This window comes from Pezoporus wallicus, unplaced genomic scaffold, assembly GCF_028554395.1.
Source record: "Pezoporus wallicus isolate ANWC-B61680 ecotype Strahan unplaced genomic scaffold, APGP_CSIRO_Pwel_v1 contig_7265, whole genome shotgun sequence".
NCBI classification, from domain to species: domain Eukaryota; kingdom Metazoa; phylum Chordata; class Aves; order Psittaciformes; family Psittacidae; genus Pezoporus; species Pezoporus wallicus.
Window position 1 is genome coordinate 985,867 of NW_026635568.1, and position 20,391 is coordinate 1,006,257.

Consider the following 20,391-nt stretch of genomic DNA (forward strand, 5'->3'; position numbering starts at 1 on the left):
ACCTGGAGGGGGAAGGCGAGAACTTCCGGGTCAGAGGAAGTGGCGCCGGGCCGGTGCGGAGCGGAGAGGAGAGGTGGGAGCGGAGCGAGGAGCCGCCGGTATCCCCGGGGATGGCGGGCGGCGGGTCCCGGGGTGCGCGTAATGGCGCCTTGGAGGGCGGGGTGGAGAGAGTGGGTGCGCGGGTGGGGTGTGTGAGAAGGGGGCTGAGGGGAACATGGGGAGAGGTGGGGGACGCGGACCTTGCTGTGAGGGAAGGAGGTTTGGGGGTGCTGGTGGCCGGACCCCTCTGTGAGGTGAGGGATTGGGGAGGTGCTGGAGGAGTCGGCAGGGAAGCGGTCCCTGGGAGGGAGCTGTTCTGTGGCGGGGCTCCGGGCTGGGTGTGGAGAGGAAGGAGACGGAGACCCCGAGTGACACTGTCCTCGGGGACGGCTGCAAGTGTCTCTGCGTCTCTGCCGTGCCCACCCTCTGGCCCTCCCTCAGTTATGACTCTGCCTGTCTGTTAAATCCTGTCCAGTCCCGGTGAAGCTCCAGTGGGGAGAACTGCCACAAAAGCGAGGGTTGCTTCTCTCCAAGCCCTCATCTGGGCTGTTACTCTTTCATAGCCACATCAGTTCTTGTCCTGGCTATGGAGGTGCCGATGCAAAGATGAAGATAATAACTTGTGCCAGAGTGTCCTGTCCCTGCAATAGCTTTCTATTTGCAGGAGCATGATCCTGGGGCATGTGTTAGTGTTGGGCTGTTCTGTCACAGACAGCAGCTGCTTAATACTAATAGGTTTTTGTCAGAGCTGGTGAAAATCCTGCTGTGAAAAGGAGAGGAGTGCTTCTGTTTCCCAAGACAGATCACCAATCACTCCTCTGTCCAGGCTCCACAGAGTGCTCAGCCGTGCGGGCAGCTCCTTGCAGAAAGAGCTTGCTGAAGAGCAAGTTAATGTGGAAGCAAAGTGTATCTTCGGCTTCAGCTCCCCTTTGACCTTTTACTCTCAGCCCTGCAAATTCCCCAAGTCAAAAAGTGTCTGCTTTCTGCTGTGAAAGTTCCCCTGGAGGTTTGTCCTTTGGGTTCCCATGTCCACAAAAATTCCATCAGAGTGGCACAGTTGGAGCTCCCAGGCTAAGCAGTGCTGCTGTTGGGCTCAGCCTTTTGCCAGAGATCCTGCGGTTTTTGGTAGAACAACTGTGAAGAATATCGCTTCTGTTCTCTAAAACCACAGAACTTGTTTAACAGTGTTCTAGAAGAATGTGCTTTGCTTTGGGGGCATACAGATACACCAACATGCAACATATTAACTGTGGGTTGAGGGGGTATCTTCTCTTGTTACACTGAAAAAATAAATAGTGTGATTATTTATCTGCCCAGACATTTGCAGTGTGCTAAAGCATCTTCGTAACTAAGAGCTATTTTATTCCCTTCCTCAGCAAGAGAATATGAGTTCAGCAGGGAGAAAAAGAGGAAAGCCCACCGGAGGAAGAGGAAGAGGGAGAGGAGGCAGTGGAAGAGGAGGAAGAGGAGGAGGCAGTAGTAGCCATTCAAACAAATCTCAGCTTGGTGGAAATAGGAAATGTTCAACCAGAATTTGGGATGATGGAGATGATTTTTGTCTCTTCGAGGGACCAAGACTGGAGTCCAGGTCTTTCTGTTAATTTGGAGAGTTTGGCATAGAGATGTTTGGGATACCTTAGGCCTGATATATGGATGAAAGAGTGAAAGGGTGATGAAGCTGTTTCCTTATAAAGCAGTTTTTACATGTGTTTTTTATTAACATTTAAATTTTTTTTTTTTAGTTAGGAAAGTGGTTTTTTTAAGATTAGAACCTCTGATTTTCTTCTTCGGTCGTAAAGTGATTTCAGGACATCTTTGATCAGAAAATACTAGTAAACACAGGATATTAATTTTTGTGTATTACAAAGCAGAAACTGGGCCATGAAAAATAAGCAATTTAGAATTAATTTGGTATCCTGTGTGTATTCTGACCAATCTGGCTTGGAAGTGCATGGTCATACCATAGTCTGAGAGCAGCTTTACCTACCAAAATGTTTATTAAATCACTTTGGATTTGACACAGGATAAAATCCATATATGCATGTGTGTGTGCACAGATATAGACACACATATTGTGGTCACATAAGAATGAACCCAACTGAATAATCTCTAGGTGATGGACTTGTCTTATTTTGGTTTTCCTGTTTTGAATTACAGGATCAGATCAAGTCCTAACACATCCCAATTCAGTCAAGATCATTGTTATGTTCTATTTTGTTTTTAGGTCAAATGCACCTGCCAGAAGAGGAGGGCAAACAAAACAGAGACCTGAAGCAAAAATGCCTCTGCAGACTATACACATGACATCAGAGAATCAGAGAAGAGTGAAGGAACTTCTTCAAGAACTTCAAGGGCAGGATCTTGCTCCTGAATCAGAGTTAGTTGAAATGGGGGCACTACTTCTAGCTCTTTTAAATGAGAACACCTTAACAGGCACACTGTTAGAAATTAAACCGGTATTCTTTTTCCATTAACTTTTAGATGGATCTCACATACTTTGGTTTTGACTCTGCTTTATTCTCTACAATGTTAATTCTGGGAAAGGGGTAGCAGAATCCTCCATTTAAATGGAACATTTAAAACTGCAGAGGCAGAATTTTGTGTCTACTCAACAGGATAATTTTGTTCCATTTTAATTTGATAACTCTTTTTATCAGAGTAGCTGGTTCTGGTGAAGACGAGGATGAACCAGATTACCTTGATGATGAACAGTGCTGGTCAACGGATTGGGAAGTTTCTGACCTACTACCAAGGTCATCTGCTGAGCCAGCTGAGCACAAAGTAGTGGAAAGTGAAGTGTCTTCATTTGCTGTGCACAAACTCTCCAGGTGATGCTTTTCAGTGAATAATTTGTATCCTGAAGAGATAAATTACTAGTCTTGATACCATAAGCTCTCAGCTCTTGGGCTTCTACTTGACTCCAGGGAAGTTTGGTGTGCAGAACTGATGAGTTTATATCTCCTACAAATTTAATCACCCGCTAGGTGAATTTAAAATAATGATTTTATGAAAAAAAATAACTCCAGCCTTTTTTTCAGTAAAGTTTTCAGTTCTTTCTCCAAGACAATGTAACAAGTATTGAGAAAGCTCAGGGAGCATTGTTGTTATGTGTATGTTTCAAAACCTTGTAAGTGTTCTTCATCTGTTTTGCTCAGATTTGAACATTTATTAACAATTTTTTGCTTTGAGAATGTTTTCTGTGGGACAGCCTGTTCTGAAGAGTTTAATTTATATAGTTCAACTCAGAAATCTAATTCTGTAATTGTTATGTGCTATATTCTGAGGTGTGAGATAGTTGCTACCTAAACTAATCTCTCACCCTATAAAAAACAGACTAGCATTCACAGACACCAAATTGCTGTCTGCCACTGTCTTAGTATAAATATTTTTGTCTAATTTTTTTCCACCACTAGTAGTAATAGTACCTCATGCCATACATGCTTCGTTACTGTAAGCCTAATTAATAAGATCTGTGGTTATTTTGCTTCATACATGTCTTTGTCACTCACTTCTTGCCACGTTGTCTGTTTTGTTGTAGGTATGGTTTTGACAGTGAGCGCTGTAGAACAGTACTGGGATCCTCCAACGGTAATATTGGGGCATCACTGGAGTATTTGCTATTGCAGTGCTTTACAGAAAGATATGGAGAGAAAATGCAGGTTTCGTCAACAGCTGCTGAAGCCAGTCAAGAAGAGTGTTTAGAACAGAGAAGAGAAGAGGCTTTTGCCCTCCGGTCAATCTGTGGAGAAAAATTTGTAGAGAGAATTCAAAACCGTGTTTGGACTTTTAGTTTGGAACTGGAGTACCTAGCAAATAGGCTCAGCAAATCTAAACAAAAGAGTGATTGTACAAGGGACACGGCAAAGCTGACTACAAAGGAAATATGTAAATTTTATCTCCAAGGAGGCTGCAGGTTTGGTTCAAAATGCAGATTTGGACATGAATTCCCTCCAAACCACCCACTAAAACCAGCCAGGAGCTCTGTAGATGATGCTCATCTCAGAGTTGATTGTCCTGTATATGAACTTGAAGTAAGATTTCCTGAAGAAAACAAGTATCCACTTCAGGCACCTCTTGTGGCATTTTATTCCACTGATGAGAATCTACCTCTTGCTTGTCGTTTACACATTGCTGAATTCCTCTTTGGAAAGGCCTTGATAGCTGCAGAGTCTGGTGAACCAGTGGTGTACACCTTAGTGACTTGCTTAGAAGATGAATACGAAATGATCAAGTTGCTTGAAAATACTCACCACAAGTACAGTGTTCCTCCTGTGTCCCTGCTGGCTAAACCTTCAGTAAAGCTACAGGCGGGGAGTACATCCAGTTCGAATCGGAAGTCTGAAGGTACAGCAAATATCCCTCTTATGTTTCTGGGTTAATAGCAAGTCAAAAAGATAAAGAGAAGGCAGAGAGCCTAGTTCAGGCATCTGTTCCAAATCTATTTCTGGAGCTTAAGGTCATGTGGTGAGCCAGACCCATAATCTGCTGTGCCTCAGCAAGTCCCTTCCATAATAAAGCTGCATCAGAGTTCTTGCTGCTGGCAAGAACTGAGTTAAAGGAGCATAGAGCTAATGAGTTTGGGTTGGCAGAGTGAACGATGTCTATTCCCACACAATCAATGAAAAGCCAGTGAGAGACATGGTGTAAGCTTACCAAAATTGACCAGAGAATTTTGCTGGGAAGGAAACGGAAAAGGTTGTTTGCAAGCTTTGGTGCATCTGCTACTCATCAATTCAGAACCTTTATTTTTAATTACTTAAAATTACCAACCCCTCCTCAAAAATAATTCTGTAAAGGTGGATTTAAGGCTAAGTAAGTGTTGGAAATGGTTCTAGAATGTTGCTGAATGTACCATCCTTTTTTGCATGCAAGCACAACTACTTTGATTTCACAGGGGGAGAGTTGGGACTGTGTCATGGCAGGGTTACAGCAACTCTGTGGCATGGATGACCTTCAGGCTGTCAGTTCCAAGCCTGTTTTATCTAAGGCAAGCTTTCTTCAAGATAGTTTTCAAGAGCAACTGTTACCACATTTTAGAGAACCTAAATAGTGACAGCCTATGTTTTTGTTATAGTAAAACTAATTACTCAGTTTCTTAACAGCTCCACAGAAAGGCAGCTTTGTTCCAAAAATTCAGAATTTGTTCCAGAAATCAGAGATACCAGATAATCGTCCTTATTTTATACAATACTTTGGTTAGATAAATGTAGCCGTAACACTTTCAAGGGCTGGCCTACTGTCTGAGCAAATCCCACTTGAACTGATAGGCAGTAGGCATCACACTACCTGGTCCAGTTTCGGTCTTGGTTTAAAAGTACTTGGCAGTGGTTTAGCAATTAATGTTATAGTGTAGTTTTAATTAGTTTAAGCTGGTGTTTCCATCACAGTCTTGTGCTCTGGAGAAGTGGTCGTGTGGTGAATTGGAGAGGGAAGCTGAGACACATGAAAAGCATTCAGGAAGGCAAACCAGTTATCAGTCTGGTTCACCCTGTGGCCACCCAGACCATGGTGTTGGAGAGCACAGCTTAGTGCAAGGGGAGTGACAAGTGGGTTGGAGCTGGAGAAGTTCTGGTTTGTTTGATGAGGTTTTCTGGTAGTGTTGAACTAAATGCATGTTAAACTAGGCCTGCAGACCTTCAGCTCCAGTCTGATAAGGTACTTGTTGAGAATGCTCCTGGAACGTGTCTCTGTTCTGCAGTGCTGATGAGGTACTGCTTGTTAGTAACAAGAATAACCAACTGTACATTCTCTGTCTCAAGCCTCAACAGTGTCAGAGCCTCAGGAAGAAGAGGTGGCAGAAGAAGAGGAAGGTGAGCCTCAACAAGTTGTTGTGGAGAATGAGAGTTACGTGCACCTCAAGAAAAAGCTCTCCAAAAAGTATGATGTGCAGGCAAAGTCTCTGTATAACGAAAATGTTAAACTCTGCACGCAATTTCGGCTGAAAAAGGTATAATGTACAGAACAAAGTGTCTGTTTTCATATTTACTTTAGAGAAATAAATATCTAAGCCATAGGCTGCTGTTTCAAATGGTTCTGTTCCACTCCAGTGGTGTTCTTACTGCCATGCCATATCTGGTTTTGTGCATCAGTCTTCTAGGCACTTCCAGTCCATGTTGTATGAAAGACAGAAGCTCCCGGCATGGCAAGAGAGAGAAACCATTCTTGATTTGCTGAAGAGCCACCAAGTTCTTGTTGTGAGCGGCATGACAGGGTAAGAGTGTGATTGCAGATGCATCAAAGCATACACAGAAGTATGTGAAATATGTATCCATGAAAAGGTTAGAATACAGCAGTCCTACCTGACATGTGATGATGACACTAATGAAACAAAGTGAATTTCAATTGGAATGCAGTTATCTTAATTTACATGGATAGAAGGTGTTGGGTTTGTGGGAGTTTTTTGTTTGTTTAATGAATCCCTGATTTTGTCCTGCAGATGTGGGAAGACCACTCAGATTCCTCAATTTATTTTGGATGCTTCATTGCAAGGATCTCCAAGCAGAGTTGCAAACATCATCTGCACTCAGCCTCGCAGGATCTCTGCCATTTCTGTGGCTGAACGTGTAGCCAAAGAAAGAGCAGAAAGGATTGGACTTACTGTTGGATATCAGATCCGTCTGGAAAGTGTAAAGGTATATACATGCATTGCTTCTTGTTTTTTATTTAGTTTATTAAAATGTGCTTAGTGCTTCTTCAGCATACAGAATCTCTGCCCTGTAGTGAGATCAGCAAGTCTGTGTCAGCTGTATTTTATATTATATTACGAAATCCTTTTTTTTTTTTCATCTCAAGTTGCACAGTCCACTTTACAGAATAAGAGTTGAGTACTATGTCTTACATTGTTTTGCTTTCTGTTGAGACAGGCAAAGGGGTCTGAGAGCATGAATTCTGTCCTCTGGAATGCTAGTGAATCATAGAATCAGAGAATGGTTAGGTTTGGAAAGGACCTTAGGATCATCTAGTTTCAACCCCCCTGCCATGGGCAGGGACACCTCACCCTAGATAGTGTTGCCCAAGGCCCTGTCCAGCCTGGCCTTGGACACTGCCGCTATTGACTTAATTTCTCTTTGTCACCCAAGCGGATTAAAGGCTGCAGCTTGGGTCAGCCAGAAGGAGGGGTTGAATTCAAACTGCTGTCTTGGAAGTGAAATTTTGTTTATGTTACAGCTGATTGCTTTTTACATGAACTACGTTACAAAAGAGATTCAAAAGATCTTTCTAGGGACAGAGATTCAAGTTTTTTATCAGAAAGCAACTTCCACAGGAAAAACAACTCAGATTTTTTTGTTTATCCCTTATAGTTAGCAGTGCCCCTTGGTAAAAAGCAGGTGTTTTCAGCTTTTAATCACAAAAGAAAAATAATTTAGCCTGTATACAGCAGGAATTGTTTGCTCTCTTTCTGTCAAACCTGACACTCAGCTGAAACCGAATGTTTAACAGCAACACGTGTTCTCTTTGCACTATGTTAAGTTGCACAAAGTCAGCTGAATGTTTTGTCTTATTGTTCAAGTCCTCAGCTACCAGACTCTTGTACTGCACTACTGGTGTGCTGTTGAGAAGGCTGGAAGGTGATCTGACTTTGCATGGAATCACGCATGTTATTGTTGATGAAGTTCATGAAAGAACAGAAGAAAGGTAAATAATCTCTTATCCCATAAGCAAAATCAAGGTCATAGTCAGAAGGATAAAGGTGACTTTGGTAAGGTGCAAGTAACTGAAGTCAGACTTGTTGATCCTGTGGCAGTAATGCGAGCTGGTGGAAGAAGTCTGGTTTTAGGTTCTTGTCTTTGGGCAGTAGGAGATGATGTTGCAGCAGCTTGCAAAGAAAGCACATCTCTTATATTTTTATACATCCAGTCTGCCATCACATTAAAGTAATGTTGAAAAGAGGTTTTGGATGGGGCTGGAGGGTTAAGTAAGTTTTTAACCACAGTTGTCAGGTTCTTACTCTTCCCTTCTTTGAGCTTTTAACAAATACCTTGATTCTTCACATGCCATTTTGAGAATTATTGTTCCTGATGCAGGCTTCAGCAGAGCACCTGCAAAGGACAAGTGCTCGCATTTTCCTTCAGTCTATAGATTTTACTAGTTCTAGACAGTCTGCTCCAGCCTCCTACAGTTTTACCCACTTATCTGCTGATGCTACCCAAAAGATAATGTCTGTCAGTATCTCTGTAAAGTAAGTGGCAAGGATCCTTTTCTTTGATGTTTTCCTTGTGAAACATTGCAGTGAGGTAGGTTTCAGGATGCATTCTCTGTGACCCGTTATTCTACAGCTCAGATTATATTTTAGCCTCATAAAGGGCTTACATCTTTCCAGGATTCTTCTCTCTTCTCATCTGAAATCACTGAGACCAGTTTTGTAGGCATGCCACAAAAGCTCTAAATCTGTAGGGAAGAATACAGTGAGCAGGAAGAAGTTTGAATAACTCTTTCAGTAAGGAAAAGGAGCAAAAAGGACTCATTTGTTACTTTGAGTTAATTTGTTACCTAATGTTCTTGTCTTATCATTAATGTAATTAATTTATAAGGTAGCCAGAGCTCTTTGTTGCTTAAATGAATTTGCCAAGTAATCCTGACACTCCAGTAAGGAACAGCCAAAGAATAAGCAGAGTGCCTTCCATTAATTTATTACATGATTAGCCTCCAGCCATTCTGAGAAGCTTATGCTTCTGTGATGATATTTCTGTGCTATTGAAAATGCCAGGAAGGTGGACAGAATGGGGAGAAAAAAAGAGACTTTGAAAGTTAACACTGAAGAAATTCAAATGTCTTTTTGCTTGTTTTCTGCAGTGACTTCTTGCTGCTGGTTTTGAAAGATATAATGGTTCAGAGGCCAGACCTGCGCATTGTACTAATGAGTGCCACCGTGAATGCGGAGCTTTTTTCTCAATACTTTCACTCCTGCCCAATTATTAACATACCAGGTGAAAGCCATTCATTTTTATTATCTTCTCACATTCATTGTTGTAAGAGTTTGTTTTCAGTATTTCTACTTCTGAAGTGTTTCTCAATTCAAGTACAAGGGGCTAGTCTGCAAAGTGGCAAGGTCAGGATTTATATAAGAACTATGATTCCAATGGATTATAAAGAAAGACCAATGAGATTTAAGAGAGAGAAGACTTGGAAAATGAGGCCTTTTTTGTGCTGTCTCTACACCAGTAGAATTTGCCTTCCAAAAGACAAAAATGACACAGCGTGCATGATGTGGTTCCCTGAGCTAGTTTTAGCACAGCTGAAGACTCCTCTGTCCTTGTGAAAAAGTTGTCAAGCAGTGGGAGGATCCAGCTGGATGGGTACACATTTAGCCAAATGTACCTTTTAAATCGCTAAGTTATTACATGGAGCATGACAGAAGGATTTAGCCTCATGGATGTGTCTGTTAGCTCTTCTCTGACTGTGTAAGTGCATGTTACCAAACCATGCTTGGAAAACATCCCGTTTGTCCCAGACAGAAATTGTGTTGAAGAGTGCAGTACAGATGAGAGCTGTGAAGCCAGTGTATGACATAATAACCTATCTGAAATGATAACCACCTTCAGTCATTTTCCTCTTTTCTGTGTGTTGTGCAGCATGTAGATTTATTCTCTTTCCTCTTAGGACGAACGTTTCCTGTGGATCAGTTTTTCCTGGAGGATGTGATTGCAATGACAAGGTATGAAAAAGCTAAAAATCTCAGGTGTCTTTGGCTTTTGGGGCTGCACTGTTGACCTTGCAACTGCAGCAGTTCTTTGCGTAGATTTAAAAATGAATTTCTCTCAAAACTCCCCCATCACCTGCAGTCCTAGAGTTGTACTAAAGCACTGATTTTAAACCATACTTATATTGCAGTGGGATCTAGGATCTCATGATGGCATGGATGGCATGGTTTAGTGTGAGGTGTCCCTGCCCATGGCAGGGGGGTTGGAACTAGATGATCTTAAGGTTCTTTCTAACCCTAACTATTCTATGATTCTATTCTATGATTCTGCGATGCTGAAACAGGCCTTTCTGCATTAGAGACGACATAAATACTCAAGAGTGGGTGAGCTTTGCCATGGAGAGTTTGTTAGTGCTTGTGCTTTACATGTTTCAGTGGTGGTTAGCTGCTGGCAAGCAAAAGAAATTTGAAGGTAGATTTCAGCACTGAAGGTGACAAGTGCAGGATACCAAACAATTCCTTTTTGTAAGCCCTGCCTTGCCGCTCGGGATCCAGATTCCTCGTACCTTTTATAGGTACTATACTTTTGTATAGTTATTGGAGAATCACAGCAGCTCAGATGTTCCTCAGATGGTAAATTGATCAACTATTGTAAGTTACTTGCAAATTCTTGCTCTGAGCTACTCAGTTGTCAAAATCAAGTTTCCAGTCCTAGTCTTCTGCATCACAGCTTTTACTAACATCCTAGTATGGAAGGACACCTGACCTTGATACTGTCTGTGGTTTTGCAACCCACTTAAGCAAAGTTCCCCTCAGCCCCTCAGCTTTATATCTAAATACTTGTGATACCCTCTCTCTTTAGCAAGTTATTTGGAGGAGACAGTTAGGCTTCTTTCCGAGGCACTGAGTGTTCTTCTGCTGTTTAGATATGTTTTAGAGGACAGTAGTCCCTACAGGCGCAAGACAAAGCAAGAAAACAAGCAGAATGCAAGACACAAAAGAACTGCATATGAAGAAGTAGAGGAGGACCTGAGACGTGCTGGCATGCTTGAAAGCACTGACACAGTTGTCAGAGATTCAGACCCAGACCAAAAATTAACTCTGAAGCAGCTCCTTACACGATATAAAGGTGAGCTCCTTCCTAAATCTAATAAATCGGCATATAATATTTGCCAGCCAAATGGCATGTTACCGTATAATATTGTATGTTGAATGCATATATCTAATTCAGAGTCTTGTAGCTGTGAAATGAAGCAGGTCACTACTTCTAGATGAGATCAGAAACCTCCTGCTTGCCAAAAAATAAAAGAAAAAAGAAGAAATAGAGAACCCATTGTTCTCTCAAACTGGAACAAACGTCTTGGCTGAAAACAGTCCTTAGCATCTGAAAATGGACAACAGTTTTCAGTTACTATCTGTTCCCATCCCTTTTCAGATGCCTTGTTAATTCTGCTTTCTTTCTCTGTATCTGTTCTTGCTGGAGCACTAGTAGATGAATCCTTGTCTAGGCTGTGCACAGGGCAGGTTTAATCCCCAATAAGGCATATGAAGGGAAGGGCAGAGCTGAAACAGGAGAGCAAAGGAAGGGGGAATGTGATGCATTGAGTCACTTCTGGAGCTACCTCTTCTGATCTAAGTCAGATGCTGTTTAAACCAAGGTGTGCTTGGTTGTGCAGCCACACTGGTTCAATGCATCAAAACATCCAGCAGATGTTTTTTATAAAAGATGGACTTACTGTGTGTTTTATTTCTTTGTCCCCAGGAGTTAACAAGTCAGTGTTGAAAACAATGTCTGTCATGGACTTGGACAAAGTTAATTTGGAATTAATTGAAGCCTTGTTGGAATGGATAGTTGCTGGCAGACATTCATACCCCCCAGGTAATCTCCTTGTCCTTGAGAGATAAACAAAAGTAGATTCATGGAGGCTGTGCACTTACAGGCAGCCCAAAGCTAATGTTTTGCATGCAGAGTTTCTGTAGTTACTATTTTGGACGGGTAGGGGGAGAAAGTTCTAGCTGAGTAACAAAGCCATTGTTATACATCGAATGGGGAAGGTGAGAGAACTGTCTGCTTTGGAATGTCTTTGGTGAAGGACTGTTGCAGCCTGCATGTTTTCTTTGGTAAAATAGTTGTGAAACAGAGCCATGGGCCTTCTGCAAACTGATAAAATATCCTGCTGTCCTTTCTGTTGAGTGATTTTTAAATGGCTTTTTATTTTAATCTACATATATAGGTGCTGTGTTGATATTTTTGCCTGGTCTAGCAGAAATCAAGATGCTTTATGAGCAGCTCCAGTCTAACGCCCTTTTTAATAACAGGCACAGCAAGAGGTAAGGCAGAAAAGCGCCAAAACTATTGGTCTTTTCCCATAAATAAAGAGTAGCTTCCTGCACAAGGCCTGCCTTTATCCAGGGTTAAATAAAGGTTATTCAATGTGTAAGACAGCTTGTGATATGAGGGTCCTGACTTGAGTTAGGATAATTCCTTTTCTACTGTCTTACTGGCTTCCTCTTTTTGTTTTATTCTCCTCAACTCAGACAGGTTAGTTGTTGAAGTTCTCAGAGATCCTCGTGATGGGTGTTCTCTGTCTTGTACTCTGCATGATCCAGTGAACTGTTGAACACTTCACCTCAGTCCTTGTTCTGTTTCAGGATGTTTTCTGAGACATTCAGTTGTAGTTGTATTTTAGAGTAGATTTTACACGGAGATGCAATTGGATCTCTTTGACTGAACAGTTTTTACACAGATTTCATGGCAAGGTTAGCTGGAGTGAGTTCTTCCAGTCTGACATTTTCAGTGGCAGATTCTAGACTCTTCTAAAGAAGCAGAATTTTTGTTCAACTCTATTCTGAGACCTGTCCCTTCTGTAAACTTCACCCTTTCTAGGAATATGTATCAGCAATAGTGTGGCCAGCGGGTTCAGGGCAATGATCATCCCCCTGTACTCAGTACTGGTGAAGCTGCACCTCAAATACTGTGTTCAGTTTTGAGCCCCTCACTACAAGGAAGACATTGAGGTGCTGGAGTGGGTCCAGAGAAGGGCAACAAAGCTGGTGAAGGGTCTGGAGCATGAGTCTTACAAGGAGCAGCTGAGGGAACTGGGGTTGTTCAGTCTGGAGAAAATGAGGCTGAGGCAAAACCGTATCTCTACAACTACCTGAGAGGAGGATGGCGCAAGGTGAGGGTCAGTTTCTTCTCCCAGGTAACAAGCGATAGGATGAGAAGAAATTGCCTCAAGTTGTACCAGGGGAGGTTTAGATTGGATATTAGGAAAAATTTCTTCACCAAAAGGGTTATCAAGCACTGGAACAGGCTGCCCAGGGAAGTGGTTGAGTCACTGTCCCTGGGACATGGTTTAGTGGTAGACTTGCAAATGTTTAGTTATGGTTAGACTCGGTGATCAAACCTAAATGATTCTGTGACTCTATGTCTTATGTCAAAGTGGTTTGCTGGTTTTACGTTGCTTTGAATGGCTGTGGGCAGTGTCTAGCGCTAGTGAGGCAAAAGTGTGTGCAGGTAGATTTTTCCCAACAGAGAAAAGGCTGGAGATGCACTGAGAATGCTGTTGTATTCTCCTTCCAGGTGTGTTGTTTATCCACTTCATTCTTCACTGTCTAGTGAAGAACAGCAGTCTGTGTTCCTCAGGCTACCTGCAGGAGTTATCAAAATCATCATCTCTACAAACATTGCAGAAACATCTGTCACCATTGATGATGTGGTCTATGTGATTGATTCTGGAAAAATGAAAGAGAAAAGGTACTGGGATTCATTCCTCAAGGCTTTGTGATCTGGGAAACTGCCCTATGCCTTTAGCTACATACTTTAGCGTTCCAAAGAGCTGGGAAAAACTTGAAGGAACTTCATTTGCAGAAAGCTTCTGCAAGGGGAGGAAGCCAGTCTGGCCTCAAAGCCAACTACAGGGGTGGGAATTTTGTCCATACAGAAGTAGGCAGCAGCTGCCTGTTTGACCTCCATCCTGTTCACTCTGCAGTCATGATTATAAGCGTGTTTCTTGCTCTCCTGTAGATATGACCCAAGCAAAGGAATGGAAAGTCTGGAAGACACATTCGTGTCCAAGGCCAACGCTCTGCAAAGGAAAGGGCGAGCAGGCCGTGTAGCCTCAGGTGTCTGCTTTCATCTTTTCAGTAGCCATCACTATAACCATCAGCTTATAAAAGAGCAGTTGCCAGAAATACAAAGAGTTCCCTTGGAGCAGCTTTGTCTAAGGTGAGCTGTTGTTCCTGTACTGCCTAAGTGCAGAATGTCCTTCCTCCACTGCAGAGAGCACCTGGAATGCCATTACCAAGGTGCTTAGTTTCCACATTGTTTTCTCACATCATGAAACAAGAAACTGCTCTGGAGATTTAAGGCTCTTTGATCTTAGTATCAAGTAAGGTAGCAGTTTGGTTGCTTTGATCTTACTATCACATTGCCTCTGCATCCAGAGCTCCCTCTCTAATCACACTGTCCACTAATTCTCCCTGTGCTTCTTCATGTTCCTTAGCTCTCATCTGATAGGAAAAAGACATGTCTCTCAGCTCTCTCATCACCAGAGAAGATAGTTGCATTCTTGTACTCCAGACCCACCACAGATATTTGTCCCCTTATGCTCTAAAGCCTCCTGTGGTGTTTCTGTGCAACATAGTGCAGTAAAGCCACAATCTGGATCAAGCACCACTATCAGGCAAATGCTAAATGAATGAGTCCTCCTATTCCTGCTACGCACTGGGCATCCTTTTGTACAGAAAGAAAATAGAACAAATTCCTTAGTATATGGAACTAAGCTGCTTTATTTTTCTTTCTTTCTTTAAGAATTAAGATTCTGGAGATGTTTTCTGCACAGAGTCTTCACTCTGTCTTATCACGACTAATCGAGCCCCCTAGAACTGAGTCTTTGCGAGCATCAAAGCTGCGACTACAAGACTTGGGAGCATTAACTCCAGATGAAAAGCTCACCCCTCTGGGATATCACCTGGCTTCTCTGCCTGTTGATGTCAGAATTGGCAAGCTGATGCTGTTTGGCACCATCTTCCGCTGCCTGGATCCTGCGCTGACTATAGCAGCCAGTCTGGCCTTTAAGTCACCTTTTGTAAGTATTCTTAACCATGTATTGCACTTTGAAAGCAGTACGCTTTCATACAGCAGCAAAACACTGTTGTAATTTGCAGTATTCTACACTTCAGTATTTTAATTCTCCTTCTTAGCCTACATTGTTTGTATGTGAATACAGTGTTCGTTAAAAATCTCCAGTTAAAAGCAGAAGACCAAAACTATGCAGCAGCAAGAAGAATGTTATTTATTTTATGAGTGCACAGTAGAAACAGAGTTGATATTAGTTTGAATTTGAATTAAGAAGTACAGCCAGGCCATTTTGTCCAAATTTGGAGTAAAAATTGTAAATGAATGGTAATGTAAGAAGCAGTTAGAAATAATTATGAAACAGTGCTAATGATGAAGTTGATGTTTGAGCTGTGAAGCAAATCTCAGTTTGTGTTCACGTTCACGTTGGCTTTTTGAATTAGCTGCTGCACTTAGTACTGTTAATCCTCTACTGCGGTGTACAAACTTGCATGGAAAGTCAGGCTTTCTTGAAGTTTTGATTGCTGTTGTTAGTGGTGCAAATAGTTTGTACTGAGGAAAATTGTGAGAGAATTGGAAATAGATTGTTCTAGTTATTTAATTGCATGTTGTTTTCCATATGCTTATTGAGCATTTTCTAGAGCATTTTGACTTCAAGTGCTACATCTATATGCTGTTATAGAATAACTTAAATTCAGCTTTTTTAATGTCCTGAGTTACTGCTGCTTTCTCTCTCTCAGACCCAAGTGGATTTAGACTTTATTTGCTCTTTTGTATTATAAGCATTCTGATTTGAACTTCAGCTCCATTAACTTGCTGAGATTTGTCAGATGATGTTTTTTTAATGGATGTTGGCATTTTGCAACTGCAGAGAGGTCTGCTCAAAATGAATTATTTTCTGTGAGCTGATTAATCGCAAGTTTACCTTTGGGTCTCTTATGGTTACATAGGGCAATAGGCTTAGGTGCCCTGCTGTTGTCTAGGCATTTTTGAATGCCTCGTGTTTTCTGTGATCCATGGAGAAAGCTTGCTTTCTGACCTGTGGCCTGCTGTGAAATACCAAAGTTTGTGACATGCAGGTCTTGCAATGGACTGTCTAGGCATGAAAAACACAATCTGTTACTGCTCATCTAGGTGTCACCATGGGATAAAAGGGAAGAAGCAAACAAAAAGAAGTTGGAGTTTGCAGTAGGAAACAGCGACTACCTGGCTCTTCTGCAGGCCTATAAGGTGAGCTAAAATTCAGCTCTGAAGCTTCTGGTGTGCTTGAAATTCAAGCTGAAATATTTTATTAAAGACCTCATCCCATCCTCTCAATTAGGGGTGGCGTTTGAGTATCAGAGAGGGTTCTCAGGCAAGCTACAACTACTGCAGGGAGAACTTTTTGTCAGGAAGAGTTCTTCAGGTAAGTCTGTTTTTGTGGCCTTGCCCAGAGGCTGCTTGCTACACTGGCAGAGCCTTAGTGACAAACATAAGCAAGTGGTGAAGACTCTTCTGTGTGCAGCACCCATCAGTCACAGCCCTTTGTCTGTCTGTAGGAAATTGCCAGCCTGAAACGGCAATTCACCGAACTGCTTTCTGACATCGGGTTTGTGAAGGAGGGATTAAGAGCCAGGGACATTGAGAAGAAGTGGTCCCAAGAAGGTGATGGCGTGTTGGATGCTACAGGGGAAGAGGTAATTCCTAGCATTTCAGTGCTCCAAAACAATGCTGCTGTATGTCATTTCACCCAGGTTCCAGGTGGGCTCGACTTTGTAATCTCACACTGGCAATAGCCATCTCCTATCTATCTGCTCCGTTCCTCCCTGTACACCATACATGCTGGCACTAGACTCCATTGCATGAGGCCTTATGTGTACAGGAAGAACAGGCCCAGATGTGGAAGTGGGCTGAAACTTGTTCCTTTGAGACAGCGAGCACTGCTGACTTGACATGTTAGATATGAGCAAGTGGTGCAAAGGCATATATGACTCATGACCTGGCCCCAGTGTTGGGATTAGTAACAACCTTATTTTGGGAACAAAATTACCTTACAGAGCAGGCAGGGAGATAATTCAGCATTGCAGACAATCTTCAGAAAGCAGTATGTCTGGAGCTAGAGACCTCCTGGGGCTATGTGATGAGGTGGTACTGGTTTGGTAGTTCTAGACTCTCACTGTGCACTGGGATAACTTACGCTTGCTTTTTCCTGGGGACAAGCTGCTTTGTAGCCAGCTGTTATTCCCTAATGTCTGGAATTAATAGTTGGTGGCCAACTTGATTGATTGATGGGGGGGGAACGAAGGCCAGGTTAGGCTGAAACCTCAGGACAGTAATTAGTCCTCCCCTACAAAGCACAGCACTGCAGCTACAAAAAGAAACCCCTTTCAGGAATTCAGTCTTTCCAGAAGCAGGGCTTTACCTTTATAGACTTAACCTGTAGAATACCTAATGCATACATTAATTTCACAGGCAAATTCAAACGCAGAGAACATCAAGCTGATCTCGGCTATATTGTGTGCCGCGCTGTATCCCAATGTTGTGCAGGTAAAAGAATGCTTTCTCATTTTCTCTTCTGCTGTCTAGCATATCCTCACAGCCTGCTTTCAGTCTGGGCTGGTTGTGGCAGCCTTGAGCCTGGCTTAGGGTGCCAAAGCTTGCTGCTCACAGTGTTACAGCCAGGCAGCTGAGCTCCAGTTTGTATCGCTTGAGATTGCTGCTGTTCCTACAGGCTGATTTTAGTGTCACACAGGAGCCAACAGCAAAAGTTCTTAAGAAGCTATTTTAAATTACACCTTTGTAACCTCAGCTTTAGAAGGCTGAGGTTACAAATGAACACACGCTCAGGGTTAGACAGCACCTGGAGTGCAGTGTCTCTAGTGACCTGACATCTTACTACTTGAGAATTTCATTGATAAAATGAAAACTTAAGCTAAAAATGCTTTCTGGTAAAGCAGATTTTTACAACTTTTTTTCTGACCATACAGGTGAAAAAGCCAGAGGGCAAATACCAGAAGACCAGTACAGGAGTGGTCAAATTGCAGCCTAAAGCAGAAGAGCTGAAGTTTGTTACCAAAAATGATGGTTACGTTCACATTCATCCTTCGTCTGTGAATTATCAGGTCAGGATTTTTTTTTTTCTGCAAAGCTGAAAGTGGGGTTTTAATCATTAACCACATATTTGGGTTATACAGGCTTTGAACTGTTGTTATCACTCTTCTTTGAAAGAGCATAACAAAGGCGCCCATGAAAATGTCCTTAACATGAAATGGAGAACTTGGGGCCTTGATGAATTAGCTGATTTCTCACATGCTCACTGCAAAGCGGGATGGAGCAAGGGATAACTGGCAGTTATTGGCAGCTCTTACAGGTCAGACTCAAGGTACATTTTAAGCACATTTACTGTTCTTTGCAGCCATAGAAGAGGCAGGCAGGCCTGTATTTGAGCAGGTAGGAAGAGATGTGGCACTTAATGAGGATGTGGTGTATGTGTTCCAGACTAGGCACTTTGAAAGCCCCTACCTGGTGTATCATGAGAAGATCAAGACCAGCCGTGTGTTCATTCGAGACTGCAGCATGGTGTCAGTGTACCCACTGGTCCTCCTCGGAGGTGGGCAGGTCCACATGCAGCTGCAGAAGGGAGAATTTGTCATTTCTCTTGACGATGGATGGATACGGTTTGTGGCTGCCTCTCACCAGGTAAGGAAAAGCATGGATACTCCTGGGAGTGCTGCAGAGCTCTGCTTGTGTGGAATGCAGGAGATGCACCTCTGTGTTTTACCATAGGTGGCTGAGCTGGTGAAAGAGCTGCGCTGTGAACTAGACCAGCTGCTGCAGGATAAAATCAAGAATCCAAGCATGGACTTATGCATGTGCCCCCGTGGATCTCGGATCATCAGTATGATTGTAAAGCTTGTGACCACGCAGTAACGTGAGAACAGCTTTCTGTACTCACTGTTTGCTACTGTCTGAGAATGGACCAACTAACATCAGTGTCTTGATGTATTTGTCATCCCCAAAAATGGCACGGATCTCTGGAAGACCAAGTTGGCACCTGTATTATTGACAGGTTTTGGATTGGTTTGGTTTGGTTTCTTTGTTTACAGAGAGCTCTCTTGTTGAAAGTAAGGTTTGTTACACTACACACTGGAACATGGGAAAATGGCAAATCTCGCAAGAGGAGAAGAAACTGCCAGCTAAGGAAGTGTTTTTTCATGAGGCCATACACTGGCAATAGTGTTTTCTGGGCACAAAAATACCTGCTACCTAGCTGCTTTTTTGTACTAGTGATGTCTGGAGGCAGCAGAGGCAGCATATGAGATCATAAACTGCTCCCGAATTGGGTTTAAACTCACTTCTGCATTTGGCCGAGACTTTACTGAGTTAAGTCAGTCATAGAGCTGACCAGAGATGGAGCTGTTTATGGTTCGAGCCAATGCCCTCAAAAAGGTGAGCACGTTTTGATTCATGTCAGGTGGTTCTGAAATAGGTTTAGAGAACATCTTCTGGTGAGGAGGCTGTACCAGATCAGTTGGAGTAACATGCTGGATCCATGCAGGCTGTTCTGGTTAGTGTAAAGCTGCAGGAGAGTGGAGGTTTCCCCTGGCAGCCAGGCTTCTCCGGTTTCACCCTGTGCTATGTAAAAGTCTTCCAATACCTAAAGGGCTGACAAAAAAGCTGGCAGAGGGGCTTTTTACAAGGATATGTAGTGACAGGATGAGGGGGAATGGCTTTAAACTGACAGAGGGGAGTTTTAGCTGAGATATTAGGAAATTCTTCCTTGTGAGGGTGGTGAGGCCCTGGCACAGGTTGCCCAGAGATGCTGTGGCTGCCCCATCGCTGGCAGTGTTCAAGGCCAGGCTGGATGGGGCTTGGAGCAATCTGGGCTAGTGGAAGGTGTCCCTGCCCATGGCAAGGGGTTGGAACTAGATGAGCTTTAAGGTCCCTTCCAACCCAAACCATTCTGTGATTCTGTGACTGCTGTAGTGCACTAAAAATGGATCCTGGGGTGGATGGATGGTTACTGTCAACCTCCTCTGGTGGCTGGTATACTTCTGCCACCCTGCAGAGCTGGAAGAAAGCCCCACTTTTGGAAACTTCTACCCAAACTCCTACTCTGGGGATTGGACTCCTACAGAAGAGTAGCAAAATGCTGCAGTAGTAATATTACTTCTTTCCTTTGACATTGCTCAACTCCAGTGCTGAGCATTGCTACAGCTGAGCTGCCTGATGTACTAGCAATTGCAAATAATAGCAAGTGCCTTAAGTGAAATAACTTTGCTGTCATCTGTAATAGTAAAACCAGAGTAAATGCCGTCTCTACCACCAGCCCTGCCTAGAAATAGCCTCCAGGCTGAGGCATGATGCGTACAGAGGGAAGCACATCCTTGCAAGACTAATGTGATTTTTCAGAAAGTACACTTACTTGTAGAAGCAGTTTCACAGCAACACACCCTTGTGTGTGGAAGACAGGAGTATCAAAACCAACATACCAAGGCAGCAAAATGGTTTTTGCAGATGATATGTTGAACTTCTGTTGTGGTTTAACCCCAGCTAGCAACTAAGCAGTGCACAGCTGCAGTCCACCCCTGCAGTGGGATAGAGGAGAGAAATGGTAAAGATAAAAACAGGTTAACAGGTAAAGCAAAAGCCA

The 20,391-nt window shown here is 42.9% G+C and overlaps 1 protein-coding gene across 1 annotated transcript; it reads left to right on the plus strand.

Annotated features, from left to right (window-relative positions):
* The first annotated feature begins 1,395 nt into the window (after positions 1–1,395).
* On the plus strand, positions 1,396–18,963 carry DHX57 (DExH-box helicase 57). Its single transcript, XM_057396887.1, has 23 exons — positions 1,396–1,627; positions 2,264–2,416; positions 2,697–2,867; positions 3,578–4,383; positions 5,799–5,986; positions 6,129–6,250; positions 6,476–6,671; positions 7,550–7,674; positions 8,833–8,966; positions 9,640–9,694; positions 10,606–10,808; positions 11,442–11,558; positions 11,914–12,010; positions 13,263–13,436; positions 13,707–13,907; positions 14,493–14,769; positions 15,894–15,989; positions 16,081–16,164; positions 16,298–16,435; positions 17,211–17,285; positions 17,726–17,860; positions 18,237–18,437; positions 18,525–18,963. The coding sequence occupies exons 1-23, from the start codon at positions 1,425–1,427 to the stop codon at positions 18,666–18,668; spliced, it is 4,095 nt and encodes a 1,364-aa protein (XP_057252870.1). The 5' UTR covers positions 1,396–1,424; the 3' UTR covers positions 18,669–18,963.
* Positions 18,964–20,391: the final 1,428 nt, after the last annotated feature.